The 20,447-nt window shown below is 34.5% G+C and overlaps 1 protein-coding gene across 6 annotated transcripts in view; it reads left to right on the plus strand.

The window, feature by feature from the left end:
- LOC113059630 (oxysterol-binding protein-related protein 8-like) overlaps window positions 1–20,447 on the plus strand; it is a 73,959-nt gene that overhangs the window by 38,322 nt on the left and 15,190 nt on the right. For 2 of the 6 annotated variants that reach the window (XM_026228175.1, XM_026228185.1), the window contains exons 3-5: window positions 3,230–3,266; window positions 5,087–5,215; window positions 19,862–19,932. In XM_026228175.1, the coding sequence (XP_026083960.1) occupies window positions 3,230–3,266; window positions 5,087–5,215; window positions 19,862–19,932 (237 nt within the window). Of the gene's footprint in view, window positions 1–3,229; window positions 3,267–5,086; window positions 5,216–12,034; window positions 12,324–19,861; window positions 19,933–20,447 lie in introns of those variants that run through there. The other 4 variants (XM_026228199.1, XM_026228189.1, XM_026228204.1 and 1 more) reach the window with 4 other exon arrangements.

The following is a 20,447-nucleotide window of genomic DNA, read 5'->3' on the forward strand; positions in this document are numbered from 1 at the left end:
GTGACCATTTATGTTAATCAGTGAGAAAAAGTGCATTTGTTTTATCCATTAGTCAGTCACATGCATCGTGAATCACATAATAAATAGACATGGTTGCACCATTCATTGCATGCATATGCATCCGTTTATGTCAATCATTATGCACACTGTGTGCTTATATTGACTCTGAAGCTTGGCAGAAACCATGCTCATGCAAGGCATCATGGGATTGACTGCATTGATGCTATTTGGAAGATTATTTTAATTCACTTGCATGTCCATTTATTTTATTTTTTGGTTTATTTGATCATGTTTCCAGCTCTGTTTGACCACATGCAAATTATTAAATTAGAATTATGTTGGTATTCTCTCACATTTAGTGCTGTGAAGTGAATTAATAGACTCTGTGTGTTGCGTCTGATAAACATTTCCATTGATTTGTACTTCCAGACAGAATAGTCTGTCATCACCATAATTTTGCATCAGAACAACGCCGCCGAGCTAAATCTGTCCTGGAGAGAAAATGTCTGTTTTGCTTTATAATTTAGTTTGATTTCAAACACTATCATTCAAATGTTTGAGGCCAGTGAATATTTCTGAAAGAAGTGTCTTATGCGCTCCAACGCTGGCTTTATTTCATAAAAATGCATTATAAATTGTGGAATATTACTATGATTTAAAATAACTGTTTTCTATTTGAATATATAGTCAAATGTAATTTATTCCTGTGATCAAAAGCTGAATTTTCAGTGACTTCAGTGTCACATGATCCTTCAGAAATCATTCTTTATACCGATTTGCGGCTCAAGAAACATTTCTGATCATTGTCAATATTGAAAACGGTTGTGCTGCTTAATATCAGGATTTTATGATAACTAGATTTAGCATTTATTTGAAATATAAATATTATATAACATTACAAATGTCTTTACTGTCACTTTGGATCAGTGTAATGCGTCCTTCCTGAATAAGTATTAATTTCTTTCAAAGAGAAATAATTAAATGTTTCATTCTAGCTTGTAATGACCCGCCAACATCACATGACCAGCTGAATAATACTTGCTCTATCTCTCTATCCCTCCTATTATCAGATGCTTTTACTCCCTGAATAAATGAATGAAAGCTGGCATTGAATCATGCATTTCATTTATAGTCAGAAATGCTTGCTTTTGCATGACGAGTCTCCATATCAAAGTGCAGCTTTTACTGTGTAAAACTTATCAAATGGATCTATTCATAATTAGCCAGTGTCTTAAAAAAAGCTTCCAGTTTGTGAAGATATCTTTATAGCAGATTACCTGTAGAAGATGAGCTAGAGCTTTGGTTAAATAGATGATCAAAACAGTTATATATAATGATATAATGAATATATTATGAAGTATGTGGGTTATATATTAAAGCTTTCACATTTTATGTTCACATTAAATTACCAGACGGACTACTGCATTTGCTAAAATGTGCTGTACAGAATTTGGGACACACATATAGCGTATCCCACAGTCTTTGTATACTCTGTATACTATTGTAATATTTCAGAATATTTTGAATTAGCTTTTATTTTTATATTTTCAGTTTTCATTTGAATTTTGAGTTTAGTCATTTTGTTCTCTTGCCATTTTTAGAAGTTTTTGTTTATAATAAAATATATATATACATATTTTGCCTTACAACATCAAACTAAAAGAAATGAGGCAAGTTCTGAAAATTGTACAAAAACACTAAAATAACATGTTTTGAAAAGTCATCAGTCTCCTGATTTAATATTTGTAGAGCCATATTTAGCTTTTACTACCACCAGTAATCTTTTATTAGTTTGTTGTAAGGCAAAATTAGCAAATAATTATTTAATTATATATAGTTCTTATTTCTATAAGCACTGTATTATTACATTTCAAATATTTAAATACATTTGACATTTTCTTTTGAATTTTAAGTAATTTTATGTATAACATTTTGTTTGTTTTTATTTATTTTTTGTAGTTTTCTTTTTTGTATTTCTGTTTATCTTTATTTTACAAGTAGCTTTCATATTTTCAGTTTTCATTTTAATTTAAGGTATAGGTTTAGCATTTTATGAAAATGTTTATGAACTTTTTGTCGTTTTTTTTTCTATTTAGCCTTATTTTATTTTTTAAGTTTCAGTCGTTTTAGTACTTCAGCTTATTTAGCTAATATTTCAGTAACACAAATCTTTTTTAACCATTTCAGTGTTGGGTTCACAATAACAACTTTGCCCGCAATGCAATGCAAAGTGAAAGAGGCTTTTGGATTTATTCAGTGTTTATTTTTTATTTTTTATACTTAATCCCAGTAATGCTGAAAACAGCTTTGATACTGTCATAAGTGTTCAAACATCACAAATCCTTGAGCTTCTCTATCCGCTCTGACTGTTATTACGTTATATTTGTACAGAGCTAAAACATTTTAACAGATTAGGTTTGCTGGTTTATCGTACATTCAGACAGACTGACATGATTAGGCTTGTTAGTTTTATGTTAAAAATGCTCTTTTTTTATTAGTATACAAGCAAATGAACAGCAATCCACATGATCTGAAGTGCAATTCAAGCGTTTGTTCAAATCACTAACCCCGAGTATGATGCTTTACAAACACATCTGAAAATGTTCAAGGGAACTGGGATTAATTGTTCAACACTGTATAAACAGGTCACACACATTTATATATAGATTTAATTTGAATACAGCCTTCCATAGAGGCTCTAAAAGCTTTCCTAATCCATCAATAACCTACACGACCTCAAACCGGCTTCATTTGATTAAACCGAACTCAATGTGGGTGCCAATTACTCAGTGTTTTTGTTGTACTGTTTGATTGACAGATGTGTCGACCAATCAGAATCCCAGAGCTTTGTATTGTCGTGGCTTTGATCTCGGTTCACTATAATCTTTGCTAATCCACATTGTCCGGACTGTGTTATGAGTGTGTGATTGGCTCGTCTAAGCTGCCCTGATTTTGTTTTGCTTAGTCTTTCATGCTCTGTTCAGCTGGATTTGGTTGCCAGTGTCTTATGTGTCAATATGTGTTTGTCATTTTTTTCACTAATGCTGCTTTTCTTTTTTTTCCCTGTTTGTCTTTTTTTCATGCCGTCTGTCTGTCTGCTGCCAACGTGTCCCAATGCACAAAATCCCACCGACACCAAAACCAACACTGTCTGGCGGACCCTCTCTGTGTGTGTCTGTCTGTGATGTGTGTGTGTGTGTGTGTGTGTGTGTGTGTGATGTGTGTTCAGCATCATGCAGAGAGCAGAGAAACCCCTGTCACCCCAGGTAAGAGGCTAACATTCATCTGTGTGTGTTATCTGTGCTTATGCATGTCAAAGTCTGCATACACTCTGTGTTCATGAATGAGATACTAAACCTTATATATTCTATATAAAGCATGTTGTTTTAACATTATGAGGAACAGAGTTAACAATAAACCTTTTCTTCTTTCAAAACTGGATTGTTTTTTTATATAGTCACATGAACTTGCTATACAACATGTTTTACTATTCATAGTTTAATTCAGTGAATGGTGTCCAGATATCATCTTGGAAATAATAAATTATTAAATTAATTCAAATTAAATCAAATTTAAATAAATAAATAATTTGTATTATATGCACATATACATACATACATATATATATATATATATATAATTTATGTATTCTTCTGTATATTCTATGTAAACAAATATATATTATATTTTATATTTATGATATGTACTTTAAATTAAATTAAATAAATTAAATTCCAAGCATACTCTTTTTGTACAGTGTGTGTAGACAAGATCCAATTATCTACCCTCTTAATGGAGATTATGGTTGTGCTCCAGTTTATTCTTTTAGTCTAGAATATCACCTTTCTGTCTATAAAAAGTATTTTCCAGTGAGAAGCTCCAATGATTTAATTACAAGGGCTCTGAACATTCTGTGTGTCTCTGATGTGCAGCAAACACACAACAAATATGACTCCGATGCTTTAAAGTCTGACACTGACATTTCATTTCCTACATGGTTCTTGTTTGAACGTTTGATGCAATTCCACAGAAATTCAGGAGTTCACACGTCTAAGGGACTTTTAGTATAGATTAATGTGAAGTAGAGATTATAGTACACGATTACTCACAATTTCAGATTTATAACGAGCCTATTTGGTTAATTGGCTCATTAGTAATTCGTTTCTTCACAGCCGCAGTGATGAGGATGAAATATTCATATTGAATCTCAAACGAGAATCTAGAATGATTCAAATAAAGTAATTCAGCTCTGTCTCTTCAGCTTCCCCTTTATTTGCTTTTGAATCACATTAAGCGGCCGACCCGTGTGTGTGTGTGTGTGTACGTGCTGTTAGACACGTGTAGCATCAAGCACACACACACACACACACACACACACATATGCATATATTCACCAGAAATGGGTGTTATTCCACCAATGTTTTATGCTGCGTCATTATGCAGATTTTCTAATGCATTAAATTTCCCCAACTGCACACACTCACTCACACACACACACACACACACACACACACACACACACACACACACACACACACACACACACACACACACACACACACACACACACACACATATGCAGACAATAATAGTGATGTTTGTAATCCTGTTGCGGTGCTGTAAGGTTGTGTATGATGATGAAGAGATTAGATCTGAAACAGTCGTGTTAAACACTAATCTGCTTTTAAAAACAGACCCTTCAAATGGAGAAAATAAGATAACAGTTTTCTGCACAATACCATGTAAACATCTTATCTGTTTTATTTCTCATGTTGGCCACTAGATGGGGCACTTTACAACAATATGTGTGCATCAGTTAAACTACGGCGGAAGCTCATCAGTTTGTTCAGGTGTTTCAGACTCAAATCAATAGAAGTGTTTATAAACCCAGTCCAAACCACATCCTCATGTGGTTCAGAATCCAAGGCGATCAGGCTTTATTGATGTGCAACACAAAAAACCTCTGCTAAAATCTCAGAAAAAGTGGTCTGGGGTATCATGACCCTTTAAAACCAGATTTCAAACTATCAGATTCAGCATCTATTGTGTTATGAATACACCTTCTGTATTTGTTATTGTTCCACAGCTGCCTTAATGCTTGGTGATGATGCGGCGCTTCTGACCCCGGGAAGGATGAGTCAGCGTGGGAAGGAGGCGGGGCTTCAGACGCCCAGTAAAGACCTGCTCACAAGCCCCTCCCTCAGCTACAGCCACGGTAAGAGAGCAGCAGCAGGCCTCTATGGCATGAAGGATGTGTGGCCTGTACGCTGTAAAGGCCAAATCTGCATGAAGGTGCAATCTGATCCCAGACCTGTGCACTTTACATCAGGTTGCAGCAGAAAAGAAAAGTTATTAGAATGAGCTGGAAGATTTTCAAAACAACACTCTTGTCTTTAAATAATAATTCAGCTAAAAATAGATGCTGGGATGGCATTAAATAAAAATATACTACTACTACTACTACTACTAAATCAGGTACAATGAGGTCAAAAGCATTTATTAAGAACGTAAATGGGATCTATTTTGAGTTCAGTGTTGACACAGAGACCAGCTTTCCCCTCTTTAGTGTTGGTTTTCACCACTAGAGAGCGCCGAAGTGACACAAAATCAGACCAGAACAGAGTAAGTCCAAGATCATGTGCAAGTCTTTCATTGTTTTGCTTTTAGTAAAGAAGAATGCGACTGCCCTGGGTTCACACAAACAAGGAAGACTATCAAGCAGTCTTAAAAGGGCAACTTGCAAATGTCCCAGGAAGCTTCTGTGCTGAATCAGTTTTCTTTTAATTATTTTAAATTGGAAAATTACTTTCTGAGTATTCCACTCATTGCCCACATTAAAGTCAGCAGACTTTTTTAATATTATGTTAATATATTAATTAATGTGACTGAAACTGGGATAGAAATAGAAAATGACCCAAGAAATCTCTATAATCAAGCATAAAATACTATATTATTTTAATTGTTTTCACTTTTATTTAACTGTTGCTTATCAGTAATTATACGGACGTAATTAAACAATAACTATATATTTCTAATGATCAATAAATATTTGTTCAATAATTATTGGTTTAATAATTGTTAATTATCAATAATTATATATCAATATAGTTAATAATGTGTGTTTATATATACATATTTATATATAAATATAATATATCAAATAATTAATCCTTTTTTGTTAATTGTTAATTGTTGATAATTATGTGTTTTATGATATATTTTGTGTGTGTGTATTATATATAATTTGAATAACTGTTTATTATCAATAATTGTGTGCTTTTATATATATATATATATATATATATATATATGTGTGTGTGTGTGTGTGTGTGTGTGTGTGTGTGTGTGTACATACATAATTGTTTAAAGACTTTTAATAATAGTTAATGATCAGTAATTATGATTTATACAGTTGTTTTCAAACATAATAAAAAAAAGATAATTTAGTAAAGTGTTGCAAGTCGAAAGGTGCCTGAACCCTGACAGTCATGTGCAGTCAAAGTTCAATATTGTGATGTTATGTAATGTGTCCGTGTGATCGTCATAATCCCTGTGTCATATTTACTAGTCAACTACCTCTGATACACACACACACACACACACACACCAGGCTCACATCTCTACACGGCGGTTATTAAAGTTGTCAGAGGATTTGGCTTTTATTGTGATGATTTTAGTCTGATTAAGTGCACTGCGTTGCTGTTTTTAGACCTCGTCGTGGTCTCTGATTTAATTGCTCACGTTTGAGCATCATACGTATGGCATGAGACTTGTTTTCAGTTGCTCTGAAAAGACTAGACGCTGACACACGCCATCACCTCTGCACAAAACCGCTGCTAGTCGAAACCTTTCAAAACCATCGGACCTCTCGCATCTTCTCAGGTCTCCATAGCAACAGCAGTTTCCCCTCGCCATCGCTTTGAAAGCACATTCACACTTTCTTTTCAGTCTGGGATGAATCACTCCCGTTTGGGCGTCTTCTGATGCTCACAGATTTATAATAGAAAGTTTCTTCGCGAGTTGATGTGGGCCACATTTCACTCAATTATTCAGTGCCAGCAGCAGGAACCCGACACGAGACGCGCCGCAGCTTTCTCCCGGTGAGAACACACCCGGAATAGCATCAGTACAGCAACCGATATGCACACAAATCCTCTTTACTGGCCTCCTCGCTCAGTGTGAGACGAGAGCAGGTGTGGTTGGCCTGGAATTAATGGATTACATACAGCAAATGAGGTTAAAAAGCACAGCGTGCAGCTCAGCCAATCAGAAGCTGTTTAACCTACATGTTCCGTCAGACCAGCCAATCAGACACAGGGTCATTTGCATATGGGAGGACGTGTGTGTGAACATGCCTTTCACATATCGTCCACTGTTTGGTAATATCATGGTGGTTTTGTGGGCTAATGAAGGTTTGGTTGTGAATGGAGAAGGTTGGACTTGAAACTTCTGAATGCAAGAGTGTGGCGGGTAATTGATTAATTAAACTTCCTGCACACAAGGCAAGTACTTAGACTAGCGTTCTAATCTATAGTTGAGCGAATTTAGTATAATCAGATGACAATATGTCGCTTTTATAGTTGTGTCACCCTCCGCTTGCAATAGCACCTGGTGAGAACAGAATTCAAGCAAAGTTTCACTGGTAAATCTGCTTGTTAAAGTGGAAAATTGTGGCTGTTTTTTTGTGAAATCGTATCATTACAAGTGGTTTCCTAAAGGCGTAGTGGGGTATTCAATCTGAGATGGGTTTCTTGAAGATATTGGTTGTTTGGGCGGTTTGTTTAGTAGTGTTCAATGTGCTCTGACTCATTTAATCTTATTCGTTAAGCTGCTAATCCAGGCTCATAGCCAGGTTGCATAAGGTTCCAGTGGCTTCCAAAGGCCACCTTTAGTGCATCAATCAGGTATTGAGCGCATCGTGTCTGAAAGCATCTTATCTGATGCTTTTGCTTAAATTTATCACTCACTTTGAGTCTTATATTTGAGCTTCTTCAACCAGCTTCATGGGGTGCGTGTTAAACTGTATTCACATGATCAATTTTGGTATGGAGTAGAGATTAAGGGATTTAAAATACGATCATACATTAATATGTGTTTTAAAAGCACTAATAAACAACCAATTTGCATGATAATAAGCAGTTAGTTAATAGTTAAGTTTAAGTTTATTTCGTGCAAAGAAAATAAAAATGACAATCATACATATTAACACACATTCATAGAAAATCTGAACAGTTGATCTCACATATGTATCCATACACATACCTTACACATTATAACTACACACAAACAAATATGCACACTTAAATTGACGTTTTAGCATTACCATAACCTTTGCTGTCATCTAAAGTGAATTTTTAACACTAAACACTTAAAATATAATAATATTTTTAGATGTAATCTATAGCAAAAAAAAAAAAAGTATACTGTACATTATAATATTGTGATGACTAACGTTATTTATAGTATTTAAAATGATTAATTGTAGTTCATAGTGTTTTGGTTTTTAATTATGTTGATAAAATCATATCGAATTTTAATATGGTTTAATATTACATGCCAGTTCCTTGGGTTTACTTGTAAATTTTACTGTCATTTTCTGAGTGTAGTCACAGATTCATGTTTGTGAACAGTACAGTGGTCTGGATTATTAACCACTCTAGTTCAGATTAACCTGACGCTGATGGGTTACTCATTTAGTTGAGTGGTAACTGGAGATCTAACTGGAACTGCTCAGGTTACTACAAACACACTCAGAGATACTGTTGCAAGGGATGAAGCACAGAAAACTGAGCAAATGTACAGTGAACAGTGAAGCACACAAAGGATAAATAACAACGGCTTCTGTGAACGAAGCTCAGAACGAGAAACAAAGGCTTTTAAGAATTAAAGGAACAGACTTCACTTGAGTGCAAAGCAGACATCGGATGGCTTTTTATGGAAAAGATTAACATAGTGTTGACCTCAGATGTTTTTCCACATAGTGTGTGTGTGTGTGTGTGTGTGTGTGTGTGTGTGTGTGTGTGTGTGTGTGTGTGTGTGTGTGTGTGTGTGTGTGTCGGTCCGCAGCAGATAAACAAACCCCTGTCTCCAGATCTGTGACCGTTGTCTTCAGCGCAGAGCTTGCGGCTCACAGCTAAAGTGGGCATGTTTCCATCCATCTTGTGCTACAGGAACGTCGCCTGCCTTGTTTGAGTGTGCTCTGTGGCTTTACAGATTACCAGCAGTGATACCTGCTGAAAATAACTTCATTCAGAGACACAGTCAGCCCATAAAGACTCTTCTGATGGGCACAAGACCAGATCAAATTAACCCAAACTGACTCCTAGATAGATAGATAGATAGATAGATAGAAAGATAGAAAGATAGATAGAAAGATAGATTTGAAGCTGTTTGTTTGGAGTGAAAAGTCAACAAGTAACTCACAGGAGGAGGCCGTGCATTCAGTGATGCAATGGTAATCGAGGTCTCAGGTCGTTAAATGCTTCAGAGATGCAGCATAACTTCCATTCAGCACAGGATAATGAGCAGTAGGCTTTCAATTACACATCCGCCAGAGCATCTTAATTAGTTATGTAAATTAGGGCATCATTCACAGTCATCCTCTCGCTTCTTTTTGGTGAGGCTGTTGCCTAGCAACTTCAGAGCGACATCTGCAGGGTCCGGGAGGAACGCTCCGATTGGTTACGAGACCCGGCTTGAATTCTGATTGGATGGAGAAGAGAGGAATCAGGAGTGTTTAAAAGCTGCTTGAACTTCTTTAACCTTCTGTTTGACTCCTCTGGAGCTCTTCTCCAGTTCATTGACCAAACACAGGCTGAATTTACACACAAGCTGTACTAAGAAACAGACAGCGCTTCACTGGAAGTCCCAGCGGTCTGCACGGCCTCCTCCTGTGAGTTACTTGTTGACATTTCACGCCAAACAAACAGCTTCTAAAGTGACTTGAAGGAAATCAGTTTTCATTTTGGATCCTACTGCGACTAAACGCTCTCTTGGAGATGCATCGCTTGTTAGTGCTGTTTTGCGTTCTGCTTTTGCCTATCACAATCACTCAGAGTTAAGTTGAGGGATTCGAACAAATTCCCAGTACTGCGGTTTCCATTGCATCATTGAATGCATTATGCAGATTTTGGCCATTATGCATGTGTATTTAATTAGTGCTGTTTGCTGAGACTGATGCAAGCTTAAACTACAGCGTGTGATGTTTCTTGTCTGTTGCCTCAAGTCAATGCTTTTTGATTGGCTTTGTGACAAACTTGGTTACTGTGAGTCGTATATGAGTTTTCATGAGAGCTGCATCTTCACGCAGCTCCAGCTTCTCCCAGAAGTGTCAGATTGGACAGTTGATTGTGTGATCAGGTGGGTTATGTGTCTGTATCTAGAGATGCCAATGGCTTGATTCTGTTTTCACCAGCGCTGTTAGTGAAGCAGGTGTGTGTGTGTGTGTGTGTGATTTTTTAGAGATTCAGTCAGTGTCCTTCATAAAGCATTCTCTGTGAGCGAGCTGAGAGACAGAGACAGAAAGGGAAAATCAGATCTGAGTCATGGACACATAAAATGATTCACAAACAGTCATAAAGTGAATCTGACAAAAGCTTAATCATGTTTTCATGAATACGTCATAGTTCAAATTGGATTTTGCATAAAGCCATTAATATTTTTTTTTGTGTTATTTAATGGTAAAAGCCTGGTTATTTAAACACACAAAGGACCATTTTCAGTTTCATAATGCATACAACTCTTATTCTTATTACTATAATGGGAAATGTGTTAAAGTATTTATAAATCGTGGTAGTATTTATTGTATTGGCATTTAATTTGTGCTGATTTCTAAAATGTTATCGTATTGCTAGTGAGATATAATAAGAATAATAATAGTAATAATCATATTAATATAATTAATAATCCATTCATATTAATGTTGTCATCTATTTATACATTTTATTTATAATATGTAACTTTTTATTTTTGTTATTTAAAAAGATATCAATATATAAATAATACTAACTGTATATATATTTATATACTGTGTGTGTGTGTGTGTGTGTGTGTGTGTGTGTGTGTGTGTATGTTATGGATGTTCATTTTGGTAATTTCTCCTAACCGACAACTGATGCTCGTTAACCGATTATTAACTGTTCACCAACAAGTGTATTTTAAATTGGAATTTAATTAAATTAGAAAGGATAAGTGTCTGTGACCCGTTAAAAATACAAAAATTAGTTTTTGCCAGGGATTAATTATGCATGCGCAAAAAGCAGCAAACAAAAGAACATGAAGAGTCACATGATCACATCACGCATCTGCTTCACTTCAGCGAGCCGAGAAAAACATAATAAAGCTAAGCTATAAATAACAAATCAATAGACTTTTACAATAAATATATATTTTACTTAATAAATGAAAAAAAAGTGCATCAAGTAAGCTAGTCTAGTGTGCAGGTGTGAAAGGAAACCAAGATGGCAGAAAGCAGCATCCTAATTTTCTTTATTTTATAAAAGCACAAAGTTTGTTTTTTTTATTGTGAATGTACATAAATAAAAGAAAACCTTTTACAGTTTTGATTATCTGGATGCCTAGAATGAGTAGTTGTTTCCATTGTTAGAAGGAAAAAAATGTGCAGCCTTTTCATTATCATAATAAATTACAGTCAGTCAAACAAACGGAAAAAACACACTGCTCAGCTTAAATATATAGTATGTTTTAAATGTTTTAGTTTTTTTTTATGTTGTTTTAAATAAATGTTTTAGTTTTTTTTTTTGTTGTTTTTTTTTTGTCAGATTTACCACAAACATCATGCAATCTGATCTGAATAAAACTGGAAAAAATAACAACAATGTTTTCTGGTGGTCAGTTCCATTCAGTTTGTGAACCATGGCTCTCTCTCTCTCTCTCTCTCTCTCTCTCTCTCTCTCTCTCTCTCTCTCTCTCTCTCTCTCTCTCTCTCTCTCTCACACACACACACACACACACACAGCGGCTGTAGAGCGAGAGGGAGGAGCTGCAGTGAGTAACAGAGAGCGAGCGTGAGATTATCTTCAGAGCGGTCGGCCCGCTGTAGTACTAGCAGCCGTGGAGTATGTGTGTAGTGCAGAGCTGATTGTGTGTGTGTGGTGACCGCCGAATTACCGCCGCAGCCCCTCAGCCTCGCCCTCTTCAGGGTGAGGCCGCCCTCATGATGAAGGCAGACGGGATCCTGGGCCGCCGCCGGTTCTCCACCTGTGGAGGAACCATCTCAGGGCGCCCGGCTCATCCCGACGGACGCAAACTCATACGCAACGCCTCGTTTGGGGGCTACAACGAGCTGTCCGTCTGCTTGCCAGGTGGGTCCATCTCGGGAAACTTTACCTGTTTCATTTGTTTGGCAGATAGTTTTGACCAAGGCTAACTATATAGTGAGCAATATATAAATCTAAAAGGTTACCAATTTATTATTTTTGTTACTTATTTTGTTAAGTGTATTGTTGAGTTTATAGTTACAACAAATGACTTGCTAATTATAAAAGGAATAATGAAAACATTAAAGCAGAGACAAAATTGTAATAGTATATATTATTTATAAAAACAATAAATATGTTTATTTTAAAGTAGTGATATAAATAGAATATTTTATAATATTAATAATATTATAATATATATATATATGTGTGTGTGTGTGTGTGTGTGTGTGTGTGTGTGTGTGTGTGTGTGTTATTTTAGTAATCAATTTTTTGATTGATAACAATTGTATACAATTTGTTAAATAAATGCTGGTTTTATGTGTTTATTAATAATATAATATTGTATGAATATTTATTATTATATCTTTATAATTCATAATATTTATAAAAAAATATACAATTTATTACATTTAATTGGTTTTGTGGTTTTTATTAATAATATTCTATTAAAATTTACTCTTATTAATAATATATCGGTATGATTACAATTTTGATTCCATGTAAAGTCTTTATTAATATTTAAATAATTAATGAATAAATTATCCTAAATATATCCTAAATAAGTAATGTTTGGTAATATATTTTAAAATATGTTTTTAATATATAGTATAATAATAATGTATTTTATTTAATTATATTTTATTTAATGTTATATATATAAAAAAAGTGTATATATATATAATTTGGGTCATTAATTGCACTGCATTGAATTGACTAATCAAGTATTATAATTAAGTAATGTACACCTTCACAGTGTTGAAAAGGACTTGATTCAACCAGCCTGAATTAGATTTACTAAGTATGAGACTGATTTTACTACTGTGTCTTATCTGCATTACCTGAAGAATTACATTCAGGACCAAATCTTTCAGTTCCAGAGAGGAACCTAATTTGATGGGAATCATAAGGGTGAAAATAGCGTGATTCAGCGCCTGTCTTTGCCCTGTCGTCTGCTCAAGGTCAGTAGATCGAGCTGTTGAGCAGGACGCAGATGTTTCTGCTGCAGATATCGAGCAGTTTCAGCTTTCACAGTAAATCTGACTCATGCTAAATTCATCCCTCATGATTGTGATCGGAAGAAGAGAGGGATGCATTAAATGCTCTTCTTTACGCACACAGGCCTTTACCCGACATGCATTCTTCAGAGAGAGTGTTTTTATTTTAAAACTCACATCTGTACGATTACCCTGCATTTTCATTATCCTAATCCTTTTTATTTTTTTAATGGAGTTCAGTGAGCAGAGATTAGCTAATGGACCCAGAGTGCATTGCATTGGGGCAAATCTTATGTGTGTGCGTCACGTTCACCTGTGTTAATATCAGCTGGGTTCGCTCACAGGGTAATGGCTTTGATTTAATACTGAATCGCTTCATTATAGTAGACAAAGATGCTGAGCTCAAAAGCAAACGCTCATTTTTTCATTCATTTTCCCATTAGCCTAACGAAACTGTCTGGTTCAGAAACAAATCGCAATTTTTTTTTTTACGTAAAAAATTTGCAGAATGAATTAATTTATAGTATATTATATAATTATATTATATATCTGCGAAGTTAAGATGATTCAAATCTGTCTGGGTTTTTTTTTTTTTTTTTTTTTTTTTTACTGAAAATTAATTAAGGCATAATAGATTAATAATAGATGTGAGATTTTTTTTTATTTGGATTGCATAAAAAATTCATATCTTTTTGAATTATAATCCAAATTTGTCAGACAGTTAAGTTTCTGTAATATTACAAAAAAAACTTAATATATTTTAAATACACATTAACAAGGTTTATATATTAAATTAAATTAAATTAAAATTAAATTAAGTTTATGCATTTAGCAGATGCTTTTATCCAAATCGACTTACACGCACACACACATATGTATATATATACTTATTATTTATATTATTTACTTACATTAATCATCAATATATATTTTTTTGTTTTAATGTCATAAAATTTGACTTACTAACTATATTTTAATATTGTTCATGCTTTTCCGCTGAGTAACTGTAATTATTACTACAATCGATTTATGCTGATTTTATTAAATTTTTTTACATTTATTAAATTATATTAATGCATTTTTAATGTGTAATTTTTGTTTGTTGTAATTTTTTTATTTGTTTATTTATTTATTTTTTGCAAAAAGCTTAAATATTTCTTAGCTGTTTCTTAAATGTTTCTTAAATCTTATGTGTGTTCCCTTGTTCCATAATGTTGTTCCGAGTGAAAAGTGTTTCATTGTTATCCATGCAATTTGATTTGATGAGGAAAGGTGTCCTTCATGACATCATCTAACAAGGAAAGTTGTTTTATAGGTTGGGCAAGTAATTATATGCTGTTGAAAGTTTTTTTCTTTTTTTTTTTTTTTATAAAATGCACAGTAACAGCAGAAATATGTGTTAAAGAAACAGTTGCATATGTCATTGCTAAACCACAGAGCACTTGATTTGTCTTTAAATTTTCATGCATTTTCACCAAAACTGATTTTAAAGGGTATTTTTTTTAAATTCCGGAACCAGTTGAGCTTTATTATCCCATAGATTAATTTTTCAGTGTGCCGCTCCGGATCTGCACTTTACTGTACGAGCTGTCAGATTAGCACCGATGTGTGACTATTAATAGACGTGTGTGTGCAGAAACACAGGTGCATTTCGGTCCTGACACCTGTGTGCTGACCGGATGACTCGCAATAACACTGCATTCATCTCATACGCTTCAAGGACGAGGTGATTTTGCTTTATTCTTCATTAATGAGGCTGTGATGCTCACATTGTCAGGTCAAACTAGACAAAAACAAGAGTTTTAACTCAGTGCTGTTCTGAATATCCTTTACCTCATTTCATCTTCCCAGGCAAAAATGTCCAGCCTTTTAAAAATTGCTCGTAAATCTCTTTTTATGCTTTATTATTAGCAAATCTTGTGTCACCTTGTTTTCTCTTTTAGCATAGGTTTTGTATTTGTTTTTTTAAATGATTGATCGTGTGCCTCATTGATGCACCTCAGTTTTTGAATGAAAATTGTATAAATTAAATAATATAGTTTTTGCATAATTATGGCAATATTCACTGAAAACTGGTGCATGAGTTCATATTTGGTATTAATGAAGCATCATGAGATTGCATTTTTTTTTTTTTTTTTTTTGGTAGGCCATCCATTATTAACCAACACCACAAGTATAACTAAGAGTAAAAATGTGAATATGATTTTTTTAATATAGCATAATAATAATTAGTAGTAGTATTGTTTAGTTATTTATTTAATAATATATATTTTTAAATAATTAGAAAACCAAACTGTAACTATTATAAATATTTAATAATAGTTATTATATACAAAAGTAAACAATATTATATACAAAAATAGCATTATTATTATTAGTAGTAGTAGTAGTAGTAGTATTAGTATAAAAAATAACAAATCAATTTCATTATATTATGATGAAACTCAATAGCATGGTTATTATTATTATTATTATTATTATTTTTATAAAAATATATTACAATGATTAATAAAAATGATTTATTACAACAAAACATTGCAACAAAAAATAGTCCAATATTTTTTTTGTTACAATTTTTTCCATGAACAACTAGTCTAACGAGGTGGGAAAAAGTCCCAAAAATGTACACACACACACACAGTTTTTTGGGGGAAGTTGTTCTACTCTGTAGATTTTAGTCTAATGTGATGACATTAACTAGCTTTTTGAAGAAATGAAAATCCTCTCCGGGTCAAAATGACCCGAACACAAGTCTGTAGAATCACTCTCATGTGTTAAACCGATAGTTTGTCTGTGTTTCTAGACGATGCTCTCTGCCTTCAGATGGACTGAAGCTGTTGAGGGCGAGCGGGTGGAATTACACCCGTCTCTGCTGGTAGGTCGTAGTCAAGGACGCTGCAGGAGTGTGGAAATATCCCACACGTCACTGACTCAACAGCTTCATGCGTTCATCCTCAATACTTTCATGTGTTTTAAGGGTTCAGGCATCAGTCCTGATTCCCCGTCTGGGTTGTTTTTGTGTGCATTACTCAAATATAATGATCAGGGCAGTGATAGTTTTATCTGAGCTTGGACTCTCTGTCCGTCTGCAGGCACGTGTGCTGAATGTTTGATGAACAGGTGAATGTCTGCAGTGCTGCTGAGATCTGCCAGTGCTTTTCAGTACCAGGAAATATTTAGTTTTAGATTTATATCCAGTCCAACCTCTCTCTTTCTCTCTCTCCCTCTCTCTCTCTCTCTCTCTCTCTCTTTTCAGTATGTATATATATATATATAGATAGATAGATAGCTCCTATGTTTAGGTTCAGTCATTTTACTCTAATGGCAATGTATAGTTCCTTTTCAATGCAATTAAAGTGAAATTTAGACTGCATCTAAACTCTTCATAGATGCATCTATTTATATCTATAGATGTATAGTATAGATGTATATATTTATATCTGACTGACAATTTCAAAATATTGTGTTATTATAATAATATTATTATACATAAAATTTTCATAATGTAATCATGTTTTTACGATTCACGATTTTTATTTATTATTATAATATATTTATTCATTATAAACCAAATATTGTTGTAAACGAAAACACCACAATAATTAATTTATTATACTACAACAACCAAAAATAATTTGTTATTATTTGTTATCATAAGTTTTTTTTTTTTTTTTTTTTAAGTCGAATGATTTTTTTAAAATCACTATTTTTTTTTATTTAATAAAATAATTTTATTAATATTATTATAAATAGTTACAACAAACTAATATGAATATCATTATATTAAATATTAGTCAAAAGATTTTTATAGTCATTTGAATAAGTGGAACAAAACGAATTATTAACCCGTTCTTCATATCTGTCATACATTTACTTTTGTAAAGAAAAACAATCTTTAGACTTCCATCAGAAGTGCAGTTCTGCATTTTTAAATGCATTGTAAATGTATTGAGTTTTAGAGATGTGTTTTATTAATAAATCTAAAATGACAGGAAGGAGGAATTTAAAGGTCGCTCATGCTTAATGTTTTTTTAAGGACAGTCTTGAAGTCAGACTAGATATCTAGTGACTGAATAATTACTCGTGTGTGTGTGTGTGCGCACTTTAATCAATAGGATAGTTTGTCCAGTTCCAGTCAGATTGTGAAGTAAATATACATCCTGACACACTTGAGCCTGTTGTTGAATGAAAGCGTGGTTAATGCAGATTTATGCGGCGCTGAATCGGTCGCTAATATACGAGTTGTGCTGATGTTCTCGTCAGGTTGAGCACGTGTGGATTTTTCTGCGTACGATTAACATGTTGAAGAGCTCTTGAAGGGGCTTGTTTTTCTGAGATGAACACAATGCTTGGCACGGTTTGCGGAGGAGGAACGGGAAACAATAGACTTGATTACCTGATCGATGGGTCGTCATTTACATCCGCAGCTCGCTTGATCCAAAAACATCTGGTGAGACTCTAATGCTATAATCTTGAGACTTGATGAAGATGCTGTCAGTAAAAAGCACAGTTTTCCTTTATTAAAGCCTCTTACGTGACTCATAAAGCAGGAAAGAGTCGCCTGCTGTTATTAAACTGGGCTTAAAGTCTTAAGTCGTCAGCGGGTGTTGCTTTGAGATCATCTGTACAATACATTACGTCTGAAAAATAATCAAATAAACTGTTTAGCAGATGCACTAAAACATAAATTATTGTAAAATTTACGTTGAAGCTGAAATTGCTAGTGAGTTTCACAAATGAACAGCAAATAACACATTGAACTGTGAAATTGTAAAATAAACGGACCTGAATATTGTTTCCTTAAACTTTGTTATATTTACATCTAAGAAAAAAACTTTTTTTAAAGCATATGCGCATTTAAAATGTTTTAACACACCAAAAATATTGATGTTTTTACATATTCTGCAGGGGCGTATGCACAGTTTATTCCAATAAAAACAGCTTTCTGCACCGGGGATGTCTTTAAATAACAAATAGCACTTTATAAAAAGGTTTGTGATTCATCCCAACCATCCTAGAAAAGTCAAGTGTCAGTAAACCATCATAGAAAACTGCATTTATTAAGCTGCTTTATGGGGTCTTCAATCATAATTTCTTTTAATAATAACTTTTTTCTTCCACTCCAGCTAAACAAAGCCGAGACAATGAGTCTGTCGAGTAAAGATGTTATATAAAGTGACAGTTGTCTGAAAAACTCACTAGTTTAGACAGTGATATTGACAGATCATCCTTGGCCTTATCTAATGAAACACATCCGTTCTCCCCTCACCATCACAACACAGGAGTTATTAAAGCACATAAAACACATATACTTAAAATAGAAAATTTTTAAGGACTTATTTTGTAAGATGAACTAAGAAAAACTTAATTTTATTGCAAGTACAATTAAAATTGAATTTAAAAAAAAGTTTTGTATTGTATTAAATGTATGTTTAATCTGCCTTGTAAAATGGCAAACCATTTTAACACCTACCATAAAACTTTATCAAAACTATATAGACAAATCAAAAAGAAAGAAAAAAATCAATAAATAAGAAATCTCAAACAACCAAATGACTAAACATTTAACTAAAGTTAGGAGCAGTTCATGTTGTTCAGAGATCAGATGCAGTAGAGTGTGTGTGTGTGTGTGTGTGTGTGTGTGTGTGTGTGTGTGTGTGTGTGTGTGTGTGTGTGTGTGTGTGTGTGTGCGTGCACGTGTGTGTGTGTTTGTGTTTGTGTGTAAGAGAGAGTCTGAGTTTCAGTGTGTGTATGAGAGTGTGTATGTGTCTGTGTGTGTTTGTGTGTAAGAGAGAGTGTGAGTTGGAGTGTGTATGAGAGTGTGTGTGTGTGTGTTTGTGTGTAAGAGAGAGTATGAGTTTGTGTGTGTGTGGGCGTGTGCGTGTGTGTTTGTGTGTAAGAAAGAGTGTGAGTTTGTGCGTGTGTGTATGAGAGTGTGTGTGTGTAAGAGAGAGTATGAGTGTGTGTGCGAGGGTGTGTGTGTGTGAGAGGTGTGTGTGGGCGTGTGCGTGTGCGTGTGTGTGTGAGAGAGAGAGTATGTGTGTGTGTGAGAGAGAGAGAGAGAGAGTGTGAGTGTGAGTGTGAGTGTGTGTGTGTGTGTGAGTGTGTGTGTGTGAGAGAGAGAGAGAGAGAGAGTGTGATACTGTGAATCTTTGACTCTCAGATGTGTTGATACAGCCATCACACAGATATTTTCTCCGAGTCGCGGGACTGAAATAATCACAGATTCTGCTCCAGCTCTGAATGCAGCTCTGGGATCAGAGTTTATAACCGAGTGCAGATTTAACTTTTACGATACGGTTTTTCTGATGACAGACCAAGTTGAAGCAGATGTAGAAACCCTGATCATAAAAAGGATGATTTGTTTTGTTTACACCTGATATTTTCAGATAAGCGTAGTTGAATCATAATGTCTTGTTTTCGCAGGTTTTGATCGTGGCAGAGAGGAAATCCTGCCTCACAAAGAAGACTCCTCACACTCCATCTCCAAGAGCAAGGTAAACTCACACTCCTGTTTATCCTCCCTACCCATGATCCTCTGGGGCAGGAATCGGATCGATGCGGGTCGCCAGGTCCTCCAGCAGTCATCAGTCTGTGTTTATTAATTATACATAGTCAAGAGAGTCTCAGAGGTGAAGGGACAGCAGGGGGTGAGTGCGGATTAGCAGTGCCTCAGAAATAACCCAGTTAGCATCCCTCACTCACTAATGCATCACAGCATTGATATGGCTAGTCTGAGCCAGATAAAGCCGGATTCGTGACTGATTTGTCATTAAAATAAGAGTTTCTGCACAGAGTCTGCAGTGCACACACTGAATTAAAGTGACAGCGAATGTTTCACGTTAAAAATTAACATGGATCGATACGGAAATGTAGTAAATACACAATAAATGCATGCACGATTTACTTAGTGACACCGTTACTTAGTGATTATTTTGATTTATGTCTGTTCTAGAGACATGTTACAACTTTGTGATAAAGCTCTCATTGGTTTTCTTTTGGAAATATGTTT

Source organism: Carassius auratus, chromosome 4 (genome assembly GCF_003368295.1).
Source record: "Carassius auratus strain Wakin chromosome 4, ASM336829v1, whole genome shotgun sequence".
Lineage (NCBI taxonomy): Eukaryota > Metazoa > Chordata > Actinopteri > Cypriniformes > Cyprinidae > Carassius > Carassius auratus.